Here is a 20,424-nt window from a genome sequence, read left to right on the forward strand (position 1 = left end):
GAACACTTACTTGTGCTGGGTGAGGAACCTGTACATAGACAAAGAGGCGCTGTTCAAAGAGAACAAGGAGACACTGTGTGGTTTAAAGGCAGGAAAGGTGTGCGTCAGGGTTGTATCCTTTCGGCATACTTATTCAATCTGTATGCTAAGCAAATAATCCCAGAAGCTGTACTATATGAAGAAGGATGGGGCATCAGGATTGGAGGAAGACTCATTAACAGCCTGAGATATGCAGATGACACAACCTTGCTTGCTGAAAGTAAAGAAGCACTTACTGATGAAGATCAATGACTATAGACTTCAGTATGGATTACACCTCAACATAAAATAGAAATCCACACAACATCATGATAAATGGAAAAAAGATTGACGTTACCAAGGATTTCATTTTACTTGGATCCACAATCAACATCCATGGAAGCAGCAGTCAAGAAATCAAAGGATGCAATGCATCAGGCAAGTCTGCTGCAAAAGACCTCTTTAAGGAGTAAGGTGTGCGGGCTACTCTGCTGAATCTTTCTTTTAGTTCTAGTAGTTTTCTTGTGGAGTCTTTGGAGTTCTCTATGTATAGGATCATATCATCGAGGAATAGTGTTAGTTTTCTTCCTTTCCAATTTGGATACCCTTTCTTTTTCTTGCCTTATTGCTCTAGCTAGGACTTCCAGCACAATGTTAAATAAGAGTGGTGATAAAGGGAATCCTTGTCTTATTCCCATTCTCAGGTGGGATGTTTTCAGCCTCTCCCGTTGAGAATGATGTTGGCTGTTGGTAGATGCCCTTTAATATGTTCAGCAATTTCCCTCCTTTTCCAATTTTGCTGAGAGTTTTTAATCAGGAATGGGTTTTGGACTTTATCAAATGCCTTTTCCGTGTTGATTGAGATGATCATGTGAGTCTTTTGTTTTATTTATGTGGTGGATTATGTTGATTGATTTTTTAACGGTGAACCATCCTTGCATACCTGGTACGAATCCCACTTGGTCATGTGTATTATCTTTTTGATATGATGCTGAATTCTATTAGCTAGAATTTTGCTCAAAGTTTTTGCATCTCAATATTGGTCTGTAATTTTCTTTTTTACGGTGTCTTTGCTTGGCTTTGGTGTCAGGTTTATGCTGGCTTCATAGAATGAATTTGGGAGTATTCCTTCCTTTTCTATGGTCTGAAACAGTTTGAGTAGTACTGGTGTGAGCTCCTCTCTGAATGTTTGGTAGAATTCTCCAGTGAAGTCATTTGGCCAGGGCTTTTTTTTTGTTGAGAGTTTTTTTTAATTTCCTCTTTGATCTCTTCTCTTGTTACGAGTCTGTTCAGATTTTCTATCTCAGTTTGTGTTAGGTTAGATAGGTAGTGTGTTTCTAGAAATTTGTCCATTTCTTCTAGGTTCTCAAATTTGTTCAAGTACAGTTTTTCATAGTATTCTGTTATGATCCTTTTTATTTCACTTGGGTATGTTGTGATGTCCCCCATCTCATTTTTTATCTGGCTTATTTGCTTCCTCTTCTGCTTTTCTTTTGTCAATTTGGCCAATGGTTTGTCAATTGTTTTGATCTTTTCAAAGAACTAACTTTTGGTCTTGTTGATTCTTTCTATTGTTTTTCTGTTCTCTATTTCATTTATTTCTGCTCTAGTATTTATGAGTTCCATTCTCCTGGTGGCTGTGGACTTCTTTTGCTGTTCTCTTTCTATTTGTTTGAGTTGTAGGGCTAATGTTTTTATTATCCCATTCTTCTTTCTTGATGTGCACATTTATTGCTATAAATTGACCACTGAGAGCTGCCTTTGCTTTTGTCCCAAAGGTTTTGGTATGGTGTGTTTTCATTCTCATTTGATTATAGGAAATTTTTTATTACCTCTTTGATTTCTTCTATTACCCAGTTGTTTTTAAGCAAGGTGTTATTCAGTTTCCATGTATTTGATTTTTTTTTTTCCTTGCTCTTCCTGTTTTTGAGTTCTGCTTTTATGGCATTGTGATCAGAGAGAGTGCTTTGTATTATTTTGATGTTCTGGAATTTATTGAGGGTTGTTTTGTGGCCTAAAATGTGGCCTATTCTGGAGAATGCTCCCTGTGCATTGGGAAAGAATGTATACTTTGGTGCCGTTAGGTAGAGTGTTCTATATGTGCCTATGAGGTCGGTTTGGTTGATTTCGGCCTTTAGATCTTCTGTGTCCATGTTGAGTTTCTTTCTAGATGTTCTGTCCGTTACTGAGAGTGGTGTGTTGAAGTCTCCTACGTTATTATGGAACCGTCTGTTTCTCTTTTCAGTGATGTTAGAGTTTGTTTTTTGTATTTTGGAGCCCTGTCGTTGGATGCAAAGATATTTATTAAGGTTATGTCTTCTTGGTGGATTGTCCCTTTAATTGCAATATAATGTCCTTCCCAGTCTTTTATGGTTAATTTTGCCTTAAAGTCTATTTTATCTGAGATTAGTATTGCCACTTCTGCCCTTTTTTGGTTACCATTTGCTTGATATATTTTTTTCCATCCTTTGATTTTTAATATATTTTTATCTTTGTGTCTAATGTGTGTCTCTTGTATACAACATACTGATGGGTCCTGTTTTTCAATCCATTCCTCCTTTCTCTGTCTCTTTACCGGTGCATTTAAACCATTTACATTCTGTGTGATTATTGATAGGTATGAGTTTATTGTTGTCATATTGTTGTGCTTTTTTTCGCGGTGCTGATGTTTTCTTTGTTCCGCTTACTCTCTGGTGCTGAGTTCCTTTTGTTTGTGGATTTTCTTTTGTTTCATTATTTAGATTTTGTGTTTACTGAATCTTTATGTTTTTCTTCCTTTTTATTCTGATGAGTACATTTGTTAACTTTCTTTGTGGTTATCTTGAAATTTACCCTTATCTTCTCTAGTTTGAAACAGTCCTTTATTACTTAATATTGTTTTGACCTCATCTGGAAACCCTGGTGGCGTAGTGGTTAAGTGCTACAGCTGCTAACCAAAGGGTCAGAGGTTCGAATCCACTGGGCGCTCCTTGGAAACTCTGTGGGGCAGTTCTACTCTGTACTATACGGTCATTATTAGTGGGAATCGACTCGACGGCACTGGGTTTGGTTTTTTGGTTTTTGACTTGATCTCCATTTGAAAGTTCTATACATAAACTGTTTATTCCCCTTTTATTGTTTTGACTTTGCCATCTCTGTTTCCCTGTTTTAAGTCTTTTAGCTTTGTTTTATTATTGAGAGTTCTTTAGCTAGGTTGGTATCTGGCTGATGCTGTCCTGTGTGCTAGACTCCAGTTGTTATCTGATGCTGTTGGTTCTCTAACTGAAGGACTCTCTATTTTTCTTGTAAGTTTGGTTTGTTTTTTTACAAATTCTCTTAATTTCTGTTTATCTGGAAATGTATTTGAGAGAGAGTTTTTCAGGATATATTATTCTTGGTTGCCAGTTTTTTTTTTTTCTTCTTTCAAGGTTTTATACGTGTCATCTCATTGCCTTCTTGCCCGCATAGTTTCTGCCAAATAATCAGAGTTTAGTCTTACTGCTACCCCTTTGTAAGTGACTTTTCTTTTTTCTTAAGCTGCTCTCAAAATTCTTTGTCTTTGATTTTGGCAAGTGTGCTTATGATATGTCTTGGTGAGTTTCTTTTGGAGTCTATCCTTTATGGAGCTTGTGGAGCTTCTAGGATGGTCAGCTTTTCATCTTTCATGATATTTGGGAAGTTTTCTGCCAGCAAATCTTCAATAGTCTTCTTTGTATTTTCCATTTCCCCCTGTCCTGAAACTCCAATCATGTGCAAATTTTTGCTCTTGATGTGTCCTACATAATTCTTAGGTTTTCTTCATTCTTTTTTCCAGTTTTTCCTCAAAGTGGCACCCATGGATTTGTCTTCAATCTCATTGAGTCTGTCTTCTGTTGTTTCAAATTTACTCCTAAAACCTTCTATTTAGTTGTGCATTTCTGAAATTTTGTTGTTTATCTTTTGGATCTCTCATTGTTGTTTTTGTGTGATTTCTGATTGTTTATTTATTTTGATGTTTTGTTCTTGTATTATTTTCCTGACTTCTTCTATTACTTTGTCTATGTTTTCCTTGATTTTAGCTATGCTTCCTTGGTTTTGTGTGTATTTTCCTTGATCCATTTCCTAGTCTTTTGAAAATCCCTAAATATTAGTCTCATGAATTCCATATCAGGTAGTTCCACTGCCTTTTCTTCTACTGAAAGGTCATATGTTTCTTTATTTTGATCACTTTCTGGAGCCATCTTGTCCTGCTATTTTATATGTTTTGTTATTTTCTGCTGTGTAAAAAAAAAAATTTTTTTTTTACACTGAGACATTAAGGTATTTTTTATTTGTTGATTTTATGTTCATTTGTTTTCTTCTGTTTCTTTGTTTTGTTTTGATATGTCAGGGCAGGTAGGCCAAGCGTGCTCTGCTGCTTTCTCGTCTGTGGGCATGATAACTGTCATCACCTTGTCTAGGTGGGTAGGGCCAGGTGAGCCTACTTCACTCTACAGTGGTTTGGCGAGGTGGCTGAGGGCAGAATGGGTGAGTGCTGTCTGCCTCCTGATGCTGGTCCAGCAGTGTGGAAGCATTCACAGCCCCTTGCCAGATACATGAGGGTGTTGGATGGGGAGTGGTACTGGCTTGCTTCCCACCATTCAGCAGCTGGTCAAGCGGCAGATGGGGTAATACAGGCCCACTGCAGCAGTGGGCCTAAGCACTGGGGATGCTCTTACCACTGTGTCATGATGGGGGCCAGTGGGAAGGGGGGTGGAGGACAGGACTCAGTGAGGGGGAGAAAGAAAAAAAAAGAGGGAAAGGAAAAAAATGTAGCTGGTGAGTGGGGATGGGGTAGACCTGGAGGCTAGTGGGAAAGGGGGTAAGGTGATGTATGAGGCTAGGTGGGAGGCAGAAAGAAAAAAATGAAATAAGTGGCAGCATGGTGGGAGTGGGGCGGACCAGGGCAGCAACAGGCTGGTGACTCTCTAGCCACGGCAGCAGAGTGAGTTCCAGTGGCAGGGGGGAAGGTGGCGTATGGAACTAAGTGGGAGGGATAAAGAAAAAAAACAAAGAGAAAAAAAATTTTAATTAAAAAACTGGAAGCATGTTGGGGGCCAACATGTGGGTGCAGGGCAGACTCAAGGGCCAGTTGGAAAGTAGGGGATATAATGTACAGAACTAGATCAGAGGGAGAAAGAAGAGAAAGAAACAGAAGGAGAAAAAATGGTAGCATGGCAGGGGCCAGTGGGTGGGGTTGGGGCAGATCAGGGGCGGCCATGGGCTAGTGTCTCTCTAGCAGAGTTGGTGAGATGTGGCCTGGCAGGATGGGGTGGAGGTGGCATACAGGGCTAGATGGGAGGAAACAAGAAAAAGAAGAAGAGAAAAAGAAAAAAAAATGGCATGGCAGGAGCTGGTGGCGGGGGGGGGCAGGGGTGAACCGGGGGCAGCTGTGGGCCAGTGGCCCTATAGCCATGTGGCACAGCATGGCCCATCAGGAAGGGGTGGAGGTGGTGTACAGGGCTAGCTGGAGGGGAGAAAGAAAAGGAAGAAAGGGAAAAGAAAAAAAATGGCACAGCAGGTGCTGGCCGGCAGGTGAGGGTAAGACGAACCCAGGGCGGCAGCAGGCCAGAGGTGGCAGAAGGGTATGGGGTGGGAAAGTGTGTTTCTCTGGTTACCAGGTGCTGTCTCCTGTTGGGAGCCCTGTGAAGTTGCCTTCCCATACTCCCTGTTTGGAGTTGTTGCTGGCTGTATTCCATATAGCAACACTGTACCATGTTAGTTGGCAGGGGATTCCATTCCATATCTCTCCTCATTTTCCTTCAGTTTTCTCTCCCATTCGATATTTGGTCTAGTTCTTTATCCCTTCATTTGATGCTTAAGGTTCTGGTATTGACATTTGTATCTGTTTGCTTAGTTTTTCAGATCTTTGCTGCAGAGAGATGGCATGGTGCCATGTTGGCACTGCCTCCTGAATATTTTCTTTTAAATATAGAAGTCTAAAGTACATGTGGAGGTCTCCTCAAACTTTGGAGCTTGGGCTTCACCATGTATGATGATCCTGGCTGTCTTAAAATAACCTGAAGTGTTTGTCTTGCTGTAGTTTGTCCTTCGTCCGAGTGTTCAAAACTTGCTGTGGGTGACCAGGCCCCTCATGCAGAATGGCGGCCCAGAGACTTTCACACAACTGATGGGCATCCTGTCTGACCTCCTGTGTGGCTATCCAGAGGGAGGAGGTTCTCAAGTGTTCTCTTTCAACTGGTATGAAGACAACAATTACAAGGCCTTCCTGGGGATTGACTCCACAAGGGAAGATCCTGTCTTTTCTTATGACAAAAGAACAAGTAAGTGTTCTGAGTCTGTGTGTCAACCCCCTCTGATGCTGATTACCCAGATGGTTTAACATCTCCAAGTTATACCAACCCTGGAGTTGACTGTACCTTGATCTTGTTGAGCAGATTTGGGCAAAGGGGGTTCTTCTGCCAGAAAGTCCATTTACCCTTGTAGAAAAGTGTCTGTGCTGATAGAGAATTCGGAATGTGAGCCATGGAAACAACTGAGGCCCACTTGGAAAGGGAACAGAGGGGACATTTCCCACTGATCTAACTGGACTGGCTTTAAGTTCTGTAGGAAGAGAAGAAAGATAAATGAGGAGGCAAAATCAGGATAGCAGGCAAAGCTCAGGTCAGAACAGCCTTCGCAAGTAAACACGGCTTTGAGATATTTTTACACACACGATGCAGTGAAAATCTGTGTGTACAGAACTGAAATACTTTCCAAATGGTAAGTCCCTGGCAAGTAATCATTCCCACTTTTCACTATTTTTTTTGGCTCCTGTGTGGTAGATCGATGGGTGTGGGGGAAGAAATGCAACTAGTAATTAAAAATTGAAAAGAGACTGCAAGGGACTCACCAAGACTAGCTGGGCCATGAGATAGCCACACACAACAAAGATGTTAAGCAGCTAATTGAAGGGGAATTATTGAGGCTAACGCTGAGATTCCAAAGGGAGGTCTTGTTTGACCTCTTGGTTCCTTTCATCTAGAATGGCCTCTGGTCCTTGCAATAATCACCCCGCAACCTTCTCAGCCTCCTTCTTCTAAAGCACAAAAAAACACAAGGCAAGCCCCACCCTTTGTTTCTCTGATGAGGCCATTATTGAGATGCACTGTGGCATTTTGTTACTAATGATGAGCTTGTTATTGGGGAGCTGGGGTGGGGGAGGGTACAGCCTATTAATTTAGGTTATTCGTCAACTCCTCCGTAGGGGAGCTGAAAGAGACATGTGGTTAGAACACACTAATGACCATGTTTAGCTGTGAGCAGTTGGAGAGTTTCTATAAAATCTGTCCCTTCTCTCCTGGCAGCTTCCTTTTGTAATGCATTGATCCAGAGCCTGGAGTCAAACCCCTTAACCAAAATAGTCTGGAGGACAGCAAAGCCTTTGCTGATGGGAAAAATCCTCTTTACTCCTGATTCCCAGTTGGCTCGCAGAATACTGAAGAACGTAAGATCCCAGCTGCTCTCGTCCCTTATACCTTGGGCCTCCCAGAAGAATGAATGTGTGTGTGTTTTCATGTGCCCTCCTGGTAGTAAGCCTTGTGTCTGTTTTTTGCTAAGTGAACTCCTGGGTTTCCTCCCTGATCCATAGTCACCATTGGTTGGCTTTGCTTCAGTGCCCCTGCCCGGACTCCCCTCCTCTACTGCAGCCTACAATGAGGCTTTCTTTCCCAGTGCCTGACTTATTTCCCTGATGGAAGGGTTCACAGTTCTTGGAATCCTGGCTACACAGAACGGGCAAAGATAGGGCGGGAGAATATTTATTCACAGGAAGTCCAAATCTAGCTTTAATGAAGCTCAGAGACAATAACATCATCAATATTACATGTACCTCAGAGATATTAAGAAATTAGATTCTTGCCTTCTGGGAGGCTGGGAAATAACAGATTGTTCTGGGAAATATCAATAGACTAAGAAAATGAAAAACACTTCCTTGAATGTTCCCAAACATTCAAGGTTTATGACTGGGGCAGGAAAGATACAACGAAAAGTTCTCTCTTTTTCTCTCTGTTCTTTTCTCTGTCTTGTTTTAGGCCAACTCGACTTTTGAAGAACTAGAGCGTGTTTGGAAGTTGGTCAAGGCCTGGGAAGAAGTAGGGCCCCAGATCTGGTACTTCTTTGACAAGAGCACACAGATGACCATGATCAGAGTACGGAAGGTCTTAGAGGATGATTGGGGAAGGGGAAGAAGGGCCAGGAAAGTTCCATTTTTTTCCTTTTCCCAGGAAAGGGTTAATCACTACTGGACTTAGGCCAAAAGCATAACAAGCAAGGCCCAAAGGCACTAGGTTCTAGAAGCTGTCACCAAATGGAGTCACTGACTTTGGGTGGGCAATGTTTCTTGAATTCAGGGGGAAATCTAAAAGCTATGCCACCAGGACCAGTAGCTTCCTGAGGTTTCTTCCTTTTATGAATTCACTTGAGGGCCTCAGATTCAAAGGGACATCTCCCCAAGGGGTGAGCTCTGGAACTGCAAAGATGGTTGAGTCTGATGGCTGGTCTCATTTCCAGCTCTGCAAAGCCAGGAGACAAGAGTCCTATATAACAGGGATAATTAAGAAAGAAGAAAATTCCTAAGAGAAATAAAGTTTCCTATATATCCCCAACACACACACACACACACACACACACACACACACACACACACACACACACACCCCTACTTTCCATTGGAAACTCATGTATTTGGGGGAAATGGGGTATGGATAGGTCTGCTTTAGAGTGGATGAAAAATCAGTTTTGTAGAGAGCCTTAGGGTCTCCATGCTTAATCATTAAAAGTGGGAACAGGTCCAAGATTTGTGGACTTTCTAAATGCTGTGACTATTGCTTTTTCCCAAGGACATCCTGGAGAACCCAACAGTAAAAGATTTTTTGAATAGGCAGCTCAGTGAAGAAGGTATTACTGCAGAAGCCGTGCTGAACTTCCTCTATAAGGGTCCTCCGGAGAGCAGGGCTGACAACATGGCAAATTTCGACTGGAGGGACATGTTTAATGTCACTGATCGTACCCTACGCCTGGTTAATCAATACCTGGAGGTAAGAGGCAGCAAGGCATGTGAGGGCTGCAGTGGACCCCTTGAAGACAGCCCCATGGGTGGGGCCAGAGATCCCTTTAGTAAGTCAAGCCGTTTTGGGTTTAAGCTTTCATTCTCTGCACTGAAGAACAAGAATTCCCACAGCCCCCAGAGATGCGTCCTGTTCACTGTCAGCTAATCCACAGTTAAAACAGCTCTCTCTCTTCACATTTCCTACCTCCAAACTGCCTACCCTGGTGGCACAGTGGCTAAGAGCTATGGCTGCTAACCAAAAAATCGGCAGTTTGAATCTACCAGCCACTCCTCAGAAATCCTATGGGGCAGTTTTACTCATTCTGTCGGGCCACTGTAAGTCGGAATCGACTCCATGGCAACGGGTTTGGTTTTAACTGCTCCCTAAGGAGTCCTGATGGCACAGTGGTTAAATGTTCACCTGCTAACCTAAAGGTCTGTGTTTCTAACCCACCAACTGCTTCATGGGAGAAGGATGTGATAGTCTGCTTCCATAAAGATTTACAGCCTTGGAAACCCTATGGGGCAGTTCTACTCTGTCCTATAGGGTCTCTATCAGTCGGAGTCAACTCAATGGCAAGGGGTTTGGTTTTGGTTTAACTGCTCCTTGACTTCTCCTTGGTGGGTTCCTCTTCCCTTGTCGTTGCTGTTAGTTGTCGTAAAGCTGGCTCCAGCTCATAGCGACCTTATGTATAACAGAACGAAATGTTGCTCATTTCTGCACCGTCTTCTTGATTGTTGGTATGTTTGAGTCCATTGTTGAGGCCATTGTGTAATGCCATTGAGTAGGGGGCTCATCTTCCAGCACTATATAGGATAGTATTCTGTTGTGATCTGTAAGATTTTCATTGGCAAATTTTGAGAAGTAGATCACCAGGCCTTTCCTCCAGTCTGTCTTAGTCTGGAAGCTCCATTAAACCTGTCCACAATGGGTGACCCTGCTGGCATAACTTCCAGCATCACAGCAACATGCAAGCCACCACAGCATGACAAACTGACAGACAGGTGTTGGCCTCCTCCCTTATAGCCTGCAAAATGTCAGTGTCTGTTCTCCACCCCCTCCTGTCTACCGTTGCTCAGTGACCATCTATTGGCCAGTGTCCACCAAACCTCTAGTTCTCAGGTCCCACTGAGTGCTGGACATCCCCACCCCCAGGTCCCACAGGCACCTCAGACTCAGCAGGTCCACCAAGCAAAGTTATGCTCTCCCTCCCTGTAAAACCTATCCCTCTTTAGCATTGCCCATCCTGGCTAGTGTCTTTGGCATTCACCTAGATTCTCAAGCTAGAAATTTTAAAGTCATCTTTAACTTTCTTTCTTCTTTACATTCCACAAAACAGCCATCATTTATTGAGTCTTACTTTTTCCAAACACTGTGCTAAATGCTTTTACATACATTAGCTCATTTAACCCTCACAAAAGGTCCATGAAGTGTAAACTATTATCGCTCCCATTTTACAGATATGGAAGCCAAGGCTTAGAGAAGTTAAATAAGATCCATTCCACGGCTGTTAGGTACAGCAGGCAAGATCCAAATCTGGGGCTATCTGAATTGACAGCCTGCCCTTCTGACCTCTAGATTGCCTCTGTCATGTCTGTCATGACTTGGGTCAAGACTACTTCCTAAATATCTCTCACCTCTGCCTCTTCCTTTCCAGTCTCTCTGAGGTTAGAGGCATTGTCATCTCCTAGCCAGTCTGTTCTAACGGCCTCTTCCTTGGACTCCTGGGTCCAGTCTCTTGTTTCAGGCATTTCTGCACACTGACACAGAGCTATATTCCCAAACACACGTCTGCTTCATCACTGTCTTGTTTAAAACCTTAATGACTCAATCCTCAAAGAACACAATCGCTTCAAAATCGGCCCCAGCCACTGCTCACTCATATACTCCTCAGCTCTGCTACACTGGCCCTTTGACCACCCCTCATACCTTTGAACTCTCATGATTTCATCTCTTTGCAAATGCTGCTTCCTCTGTGCATTTATTGGAGCCCTTTTGATCACAGGCTTTTTTGCCTAATTAAAAAGGGAAGTCATTGGCTGACATCACAATGAAGCTCAACTAGATCTAGGAGTGGGATGCTACCATGAGAACTCACATCCCTACATCTCACCCTCCTGCCTGCCTCTTCCTGGCTTTGTTCTTGGCCATGCCCTCTTCATTTGGTGGTGAATCAACTGCTCACAGCCCTCTGTGGTCATCTTTACAGCTAGCAATTCCACAGAAAGAAGGAACGGCCTTCCCATAGCATAAGCAATACTGTGAGTTTGGTTTCATAGTATTCCAGAGAGTTCTCCTCTTGACCTAGCTTACATAAAAAAATCCCTCAGCCTGGGAGGGATGGTGTGCTTTGATTGGCCAGGCCTGGACCATATGGCCACCATGGGAATAAGGGAAGTAGAGTTAGCATCATTTAAATTTCATGGACTAAGCAGGATTACAGTGAAGCAAAGGAGGGTATTTCCCCAGAAGAAAACCAGAGAGAAAAATATATGTTCACTAATGCCTGAAATCACCCCCTCCCCATCTGTTGGACTTCTACTCCTTCATTCGTTGAGACTCAGCTCAAATGTCACCTCTTCTGCTTCAATATAGTTAGTTGCTCCCTCGTTGGTACGTTCCTGGTCTTCTGTTGACATCTCTCTTAGAACCTTGTCCAAGGTAGATCAGAGTTAGCTGTTAATGTGTACACCTCTGGCTGAACAGCTGGACTTGGAGTTACTCAGGGTCAGGGAGCACAACTTAGTCATTTTCAAATTCTCTATCTCTAACCCCCAGGGCTTATCACACCTGCCAGTAGCTCAGGTCTGGGTCTCGGTTCATCTAAAACCATTAGAAGGTAGAAGATGTTCTGGGCAATAGGAGAGGGAATTTAGCTGAGGACCCTCAGGAGCTAGCTCCCCCCACCCCCCACCAGACTCCTGGGTCCCGAGGGATAACTGACTAGGAGAAAAAGCTGGCTCCACCTGTCACCTGGGTGCTCTTGAGGACTACTCCTTTTTGCCCCTACTGCCACCAGAATTTTCCCAGATGTGTGACCCTCCCTCTCTGGAATCATGGAAGTGGCAACACAGTTTCCCCCAGTGACCTTCCAGAAGGTTCCAGATATGGCAGTAGCAACACCAAAGCTCAAGAAATTACTAAGCAATTCCCAACCTGTCAGAGGACAAGAATGACCTTGGTGCTTTTTATAAAACAGAATCCTGAGCACCAACTCAGATCAACTGACTCAGAATGTCCAGGGGAGAAACCTAGTAATTTACAGACCTATTAGATGTGTGGGCTCCCTTATACAATTACTGAACCGGCATTGCCCTCTTCTTCCAGTGCCTCTACCAGCTAGCTCCACATCCTGGGTTATGCCTAACACTATCCACCCAGCTGTCATCATAAATATAGGCAGGACCCCGGGAGGGGGCGTGGGTAGAGGAGAGGGGCTTTATTCTTTATTCTTGCAGAATGGAGTTCAGTGGTTCCCATAATGTTTTTGTAAAGTACTACCAGTGGGTAATAAAGAATACTTCCTATCTTTTGGTTGACTTGACATATGTATCATGTACATAGAGAAGTCTTGTTTCCTCGAAGGATTATTTTTTCTGTATAGCTTTTGCTTAATATAACGCTAGGCACCCAACAACAGATTCTCAATCTCTCTCTCTCTGTGTATACTCCTTAAGTGGTTAAGAATTCACCCTCTGAGACCAGACTGCCTGAGTTCAAATCCCTATTAGTTGTGACTCAGTTTCCTCATCTGTAAAATGAATATTAATGGTACTTGCTGATAGGCTTGTTATGAGAATTAAATAAGTTAATTAATGCAAAGCACTTGGAACAGCACCAGAAATATAGCAATCACTTAATAAATATTAGATTTTAACCAAATACAAACAAACAGCCAAAAAATACTGCTCAGAAGAAGGATGGCATCATCTCACTCAGTCCCAACCACTCATCTGATGTTCTAGAGATTCTGAATCTGCTAATCACATCCTGCCTGAGCCACCAAGACTTCCCAAGGGCTTTGCAATTCCATTAGCCAAGCAAAGTGCCCCTAAGCAGAGGCGATGGTGGCCACAGGTCAGTGGCCTCTCCCAGGGGTTCCGAGAGGGATTTTGGTGGTGGCAAAACCCTGCACAGGTAGTAAGGATGTGGTTTCTGATCTTCCTGCCCCTTGGAAGTGTGGAGTACAGAATGGGGAGGAAAACAAAGGAGTAATTAACTGAAAGAAGATAGTAGGGGAGAAATGGGTGGTAAAGAAGAAACAAATCCCTGGCAATTCATCCTGGATTTTTCTCTTTTGTTCTTCTGCTTTGGGACATCTGGAGGAGGCTTGAAAACCCCACCCCACCCCACCCTGAGCACCTTCACTAGTAGATCACCTCCACCACCAGCTGACTCTGACTCTAAGTGTTTCAGAGTAGAACTGTGCTCCGCAGGGTTCTCCATGGCTGATTTTTTGGCAGTAGATTGCCAGGTCTTTCTTCCGAAGCACCCATGGCAGACTCTAACCTCCAGCCTTTCCATTAGCAGCTGAGTTTAAAAGTTTGTACCACCTACAGATTCCAGGCATGAAAACCCCTTGTTGATGGGTCTAAGTGTCTCTCCTGGACTTGAAAGTAGGTGTGTTGTTTCATGGGCTGTTTAGGGTCACCTGACGCTGTCTTTTTCAATAATAAGACTTGTACTGAGAGGTTTGACAAGTTCTCTTTTGGTCAGCCTCTATGCCTGCTTCCCTGCCAATCCCCCCAAATGAAAAAAAAAAACACCAAAGAAAATGAAACAAAAACACTTAAACGTTTTTATTGTGGCAAAAAGTATATAACAAAACATTTGCCATTTTAACCATCTTTAGGTGTAAAATTCAGTGACGTTAATTACACTTCACCATGTTGTACAGTCATCGCTATCCATTGCCAAATGCCTTCCACCACCCCAAGGAGAAACTCAGTACCTCTAAAGCGATAACTCCCTACTGCCCCTGCAGCCTGTCCCTGCTAAACAAAAACACTTTGAGAGTGGTAATGCCATCCTTTCTAGGTGGCTGTGAGGATGAAATGAGAAAGTGCTAGGCTCAGAGTCCAAAAGAGACATTCAATGAACAGCTCTTATTATGAACAACACAGATGTAGCTACCCCTGAGCCACAGACCCAGTGGGGAATATATTTTTCCTAAGATTCAAAACCTTTGTGTATACTCTAGCTACCCACCATATTGTTGTTGTTGCTGTTAGGTGCTGTCAAGTCAGTTTCGACTCATAGCAACCCTGTGTGACAGAGTAGAACTGCCCAATAGGGTTTTCTTGGCTATAATCTTTACGGAAGCAGATCGCCAGGCCTTTCTCCCATGGAGCCACTGAGCGCGTTCAAACCGCCAACCTTTCACTTAGCAGTTGGGTGCTTGACTATTGGAGCCATATTAACCTTAATGAATTGGCTTATAATCGGGACTGTCAGACCATTCCTGAAGACTCAGAAGGAGGGCCCTAGAAAATGTTCTGGTACTCCAGTGGCTCCAGAACTTTCTTATCCTCAGAGCACCTCCTCAACAAGGGACTTCTTCAATCTCATTTGCCCTGATCTCTTCCTGTCACTTGCAGGGAAAAATATAGAAATAAGTGAAAGGGAGACCTCCCAGTTAGAGGGCGGGCAGTGGGCTAGGGGAAGAAATGACACCGACAGCTTGGGAGCCTCGCATCGCTCACCTGTGTAGGGATTCGTTTCTACTGGCCTTCCCATCGCCCCCTTCTCCAAACCTGAGGAGACTGAGGGTAAACGAGTCTTCATATAGGAAAATGCCTTAAACAGATATGTATATACCTGTATATTCATGATTTATCTGTGCCTTTGTTCACACATATCTTTTGCTTCTGGAGAAAAGCGCAATTAGAAAAATTAATAAATTATTCCTCTGCTTACCCTTTCGTTAAAACCAACATCACACCTCTTGCCTTTGATTTCTTTATTTAGTGAAAGCTTAGGCCTAGATGAAATACTATTTAGATTTCACAGTGTATTTTAATTTCATAGTACATTTGAATATCAAGTCTCAAATTTCACATCAGGAAGCTGAATTCAGCCAACTTTTAATATGAAAATACCTCTGACGAAGGCATAAAATTATACTTTAACCAGTAACAGCTGCCTTTCTCTAAATCTTGAAAAAACATGCCTTCATTAACTGCTTTTTCCTCTGCTGTCAGCACGGTCGATATAGGTGTGTGACACTTTGTTATCTACAGGGTGATTATGCTGTCGATGAATTCAGGAGCGGGGGGGGCAGTCTTGGACTACTTTTCCTCTGTACTTTGCACACTCCTGGCCACATGCCCCTCACTACCACCAAGTCGGAATGTGCTCAGGTTGGGGGGCGGGCATATGCTATTTCCCAGGCACTAAGAAAAATAGGCTTAAGAAGGTAAAGCCACTGGCCATGCAATGTGCTTTAGAGTCAGGTAATAGATATTTGCAGATTGTCTGTCCTACTGCTTTCTTCTGTTGATTCGTTGACTCTAGATGTGTGTTAGCACAAAGAAGCATTTGAACAGGCCAGCTACCATGAGGATGATGCAGGAGAGGCAATGTTTTGTTCTGTTGTATATAAGGTTGCCATCAATCAAAGATGACTGAACAGCAGCTATCTATCTATCTACCTACCTACCTATCTTCTCATCTGTCTATCTAATGTATGTAAATGTACATAAAAGCAGTTAGCACAGTGTTTGGCAAAAGTAAAACTTGATAAATGATCGCTGTTTTGTGGAAGGTAAAGAAGAAAGAAAATTAAGGATGACCCTAAAATTTCTAGCTTGAGAATCTAGGTGAATGTCGACATTAGCCAGGATGGGCAATGCTGAAGGGGGATAGGTTTTATGCAGAGGGAGAGCATAAATATGTTTATTGGACCTGTTGAGTCTGAGGTGCCTGTGGGACCAAGGGGTGGGGGTGTCCAGCACTCAGTGGGACCTGAGAACTAGAGGTTTGGTGGACACTGGCCATTAGATGACCACTGAGCAATGACAGACAGGAGAGGGTAGAGAACAGACACAGACATTTTAGAGACTATAAGGGAGAAGGCCACTTGCTTGCTTTGAGAATATCGTCAAGAGAGATCAGTTGCCAGAGGAGGACATCATGTTTCGTTAAGTAGAGGGCCAGTGATGTTGATGAGAGGCAAGGGAGAAATTGGGAGAGCAGGATGGGAAGAATACAAAAGTCTACAACACTAGAGCAAGTATTATTTCAAGGGCCGTGAACTAGATCATAAGCAACTCACAGGCAATGACCTTATTTTATGCCTCTTCAGTATCTCAGAAACATAGACTGGACTGAGAAATGAGAATGCAGATAGTGGGCAGGTTGGGGGCCATGGGTAGAGAGAAAGGACTTAGATTGGTTGGAGCCTGAGCCTGCTTTGAGCAAGTTCTATACTGGACACTTTTACGAGTCGTCTCATGTAATGCTCCCAAGGACCTTGTAGGCATTATTGTTGTCATCTTATAGATTTAAAAACCAAGCACCATTTAAGTACCACACCAGGTAATTGTAATCCAGATCTGTCTGGCTACAATGAGAAGTTCTTTCTTCTATGTGTATGTGAAGTACGTTAGTAGGGGACTCAATAAGTACAGGATAAAGTAATGGATAAATTATATCCACTGGGCAAGTAATAGATAAATTATATAATGAGTCTGATGAAGGCAACAATTATTATTTTATAATATTTAGGATAATAGAAACTATTCTGATTGGCTCTTTTAGAGTAGGTAACCAAGAAGATTGAGTTCATTCAATCATTTATACATTTGCATGTATTGAATTCAATCATTTATACATTTGCATTTATTGAACTACCTATATCTGGGTAAATATGATTAGTCCCTGACCCATAGAAACTCACATTCTACTGGGAGACTTAAGTATGTCATTAAATAATGCCATAGTAGTGGTATCTCAAAGGACTGATGGAACAATAATTCAGTATGGTGGAGCAGAAAAAGGTTGTACAAATCAAAATTCAAAACATCACAAATCCTCCCAAGTACTGTCAATTCTTTCTCCAAATTATCTCTGAAGTCCCTGTTTCCTTTCCTTCTCCATAACGTCTGTTATGGAGGTTTGTACCATCTCTTGGCAAGACTGCTGACTCCTAGCTGGTTGTTGGGCCTCCAGTCTCTCGCTGCTTCTGTTCAGTTCCCACATTGCCTCCAGTGAAATCTAAATTCCCAGTCTTGCCGTGACACACCTACCTAAAGCTCCTCAATGACTCCTGTTCACTATAAAGGTGAAAAACAAAACAAACCAGTTGCTGTTAACTCTGACTCATGGTGGCCCCGTATGTGTCAGAATAGAACTGTGCTCCGTGGGATTTTCAGTATAATTCTGTCAGAAATAGACCCCAGGGCCTTCTTCCCCGGCACCGGCACCTCTGGATGGACTGAAACTGCCAATCTTTTGGCTAGCAGCCGACAGCATTAACCGTTTACATCACCCAGGGACCTCTAACCAAACCAATTGCCATCAAGTTGATTCTGACTCATGGTGACCCCATTTGTGTCAGAGTGGAACTGCGTTTCATAGGGTTCTCAATGTCTGTTATCTTTTAGAAGCAGATCACCAGTCCTTTCTTCTTCTTTCCTCTGGGTAGACTTGAACCACCAACCTTTTGGTTATTAACCAAGCACTTAACGATTTAGGCCACCCAGGGAGCCCATCCCTATCTAGCCCAGTCATGACTCTTCCACATTATATGGAATGGCGTGCTGCCCTCAGGCGTTTCCCTGCTCTTGAATGCTTGGTCTACACCTGCATTCATCCCTCAGAACTCAGCTCCTGTGTTTCAAGTCTTCTTCTATGCACCGTATTTCCCCCATTGTAGCCCTTGGTAACTATTTGTTCATATGCCTCCCCACTACCATTGACTGTGAATAAATGCATCTTATTTATCTTTTTGATCTTACCCTAGTGGAGGGGCAGTGGCATAAAGTAGACACCTGGCTTACAACTGAAAATAATATTTGTGCTGGACCTTAAGTAGAATTCACCACCTAAGCAAGGCAGAAAGGCAATTTCAGGCAGAAGGAGGAGTAACATGCAGAGGTGAGAATGTGCAAGCCAAGTTCAAGAGAAGCAGATAGTCTGGGTAGAGGTGGGGCTGTAGCACCAGGGGAATAGCGTGAGGAGGAACAGCAGTGTCCAGAGATAGGACTAGAAATGTCAACTGGCCTGACTTATAAAGGCCTTTTGAGCTTCATCTTGTAGGCGATGGGACACTGTCTCTAGCCCTTATTTATAGCCTCTGTGGTTTGGGCAAACGGCTGTTCTACTGTCTGAAAAATAAGAATGATAACTCGAGCCACAGTTTGGATGGTGTTCTCTAATGTGGCTGAATCAGGTGTTTGCAGCCAGATCTGTTCTTATTGATCACTGCCCTGGTCTGTGGATTATTAAATACTTTGAATAAAATAGCACTCACCTCCCAGAGTTGTTGGAAAGATTAAACGAGAAAATTTTGAGAGCTAAAGTCCCTTGCAGTTATCAGTCAGGTTAAGTCATGTTTTCTCTTGGACCCAACTAGATAGCAAGCATTTTGGTGGCTTCGCCCCCTGTGAGTCTTTGAGGCCCATCTTTTATTTGGTTTATTATTATATTTAATCTATTTATTTTAGAAACAGAAAGGACGTTTTTTAGCAGCTGTGCATTTCCTGTCCCTTTGTTTTCTAGTCTTGGTGCATTTCCTTACCCTTTTTGGCTGAATGTTTCAGATGTCTGTTCACGGTGCCCAGTGTGTAAGATAAAATTTATTGCAATGCCTTTGGCCTCTACCTCACAACCTCAACCAACTCAAATAGCCCACAGCTATTTTTTCCAGAAATTCAAGCCAGATTCAGAAGAGGATGTGGAACGAGGGATATCATTGCTGGTGTCAAATGGATCCTAGCTAAAAGCAGAGAATACCAGAAAGACGTTTACCTGTTTTATTGACTATGCAAAGGCATTTGACTGTGTGGATCATAACAAATTATGGATAACATTTTGGAGAATGGGAATTCTGGAACACTTAATTGCGCTCCTGAGGAATCTGTACCTGGATCAAGAGGCAGTTGCTCGGACAAAACAAGGAGATACTGTGTGGTTTAAAGTCAGGAAAGGTATGTGTCAGGGTTGTATCTTTTAACCATACTTATTCAGTCTGTATGCTGAGCAGATAATCCCAGAAGCTGGATTGCATGAAGAGCAGGGCATCAGGATTGGAGGAAGACTCATTAACAAACTGCATTACGCAGATGACACAACCTTGCTTGCTGAAAGTAAAAAGGACTTGAAGTGCTCACTGGCGAAGATCAAAGACCACAGCCTTCAGTATGGATTATACTTCAACATAAAACAAAAATCCTCACTATTGGAATAAGCAACATCATGATAAATGGAGAAAAGATTCAAGTTGTCAAGGATGTCATTTTACCCGGATACACAATCAACACCTGTGGAAGCAGTAGTCAAGAAATCAAAAGACACATTGCATTGGGCAAACCTGCTGCAAAAGACCTCTTTAAAGGGTTGAAAAGCAAAGACATCACCTTGAGGACTAAGGTGTGCCTGCCCAAGCCATGGTGTTTTCAATTACCTTGTATGCATGCGAAAGCTGGACAATAAATAAGGAAGACTGAAGAAGAATTGACGCCTTTGGATGTGGTATTGGTGAAGAATATTGAATATAACATAGAATGCCAAAAGAACAAATCTGTTTTGGAAGAAGTACAACCAGGATGCTCCTTAGAAGCAAGGATGGCGAGACTACGTCTCACATACTTGGAACATGTTATCAGGAGGGATCAGTACCTGGAGAAGGACATTATGCTTAGTAAAGTAGGAGGTCAGCAAAAAAGAGGAAGGCCTCCAATGAGATGGATTCACACAGTGGCTGCAACAATGAACTCAAGCCTAGCAATCATTGCGAGAATGGCACAGGACCTGGCAGTGTTTCATTCTATTGTGTATAGATAGGGTCACTATGAGTTGAAACCCACTCGACGGCACCTAACAGCAACAATTTTTCCAGTGGCTTTTTGTATGCCCTGGGAAATGAATCTTGAATGTTACAGTTTAGATCTGCCAGGAAGTTCATTCTGGGATGTTTGCCCACAACATGGGCATTTTTCAAAAGAAACCCCAGGTGTCTGCATTAACACCAGCAGGACCACCTCAGGCCTCCACAGCCATTCATCAGCCTCTTTGTTCTCAGCCTGAGCTTGGAAATTAGAGATGAGAGAGGCAGGATTACCAGGCCAACATCTCTAAGGTTGCAGTGCCTCCTTTATCCCTGAAGACCTCACCCGTGACACATGCTGGGTGTATTAGT

The 20,424-nt window shown here is 43.0% G+C and overlaps 1 protein-coding gene across 1 annotated transcript in view; it reads left to right on the forward strand.

Moving 5' to 3' along the window:
• ABCA4 (ATP binding cassette subfamily A member 4) overlaps positions 1-20,424 on the forward strand; it is a 176,256-nt gene that overhangs the window by 62,482 nt on the left and 93,350 nt on the right. Inside the window, exons 8-11 of the mRNA XM_049879742.1 lie at positions 6,059-6,299; positions 7,323-7,462; positions 8,049-8,165; positions 8,856-9,053. Of these exons, the coding sequence (XP_049735699.1) occupies positions 6,059-6,299; positions 7,323-7,462; positions 8,049-8,165; positions 8,856-9,053 (696 nt within the window). The remainder of the gene's footprint in view (positions 1-6,058; positions 6,300-7,322; positions 7,463-8,048; positions 8,166-8,855; positions 9,054-20,424) is intronic.

The sequence above is a fragment of the Elephas maximus genome, chromosome 3, assembly GCF_024166365.1.
Source record: "Elephas maximus indicus isolate mEleMax1 chromosome 3, mEleMax1 primary haplotype, whole genome shotgun sequence".
Lineage (NCBI taxonomy): Eukaryota > Metazoa > Chordata > Mammalia > Proboscidea > Elephantidae > Elephas > Elephas maximus.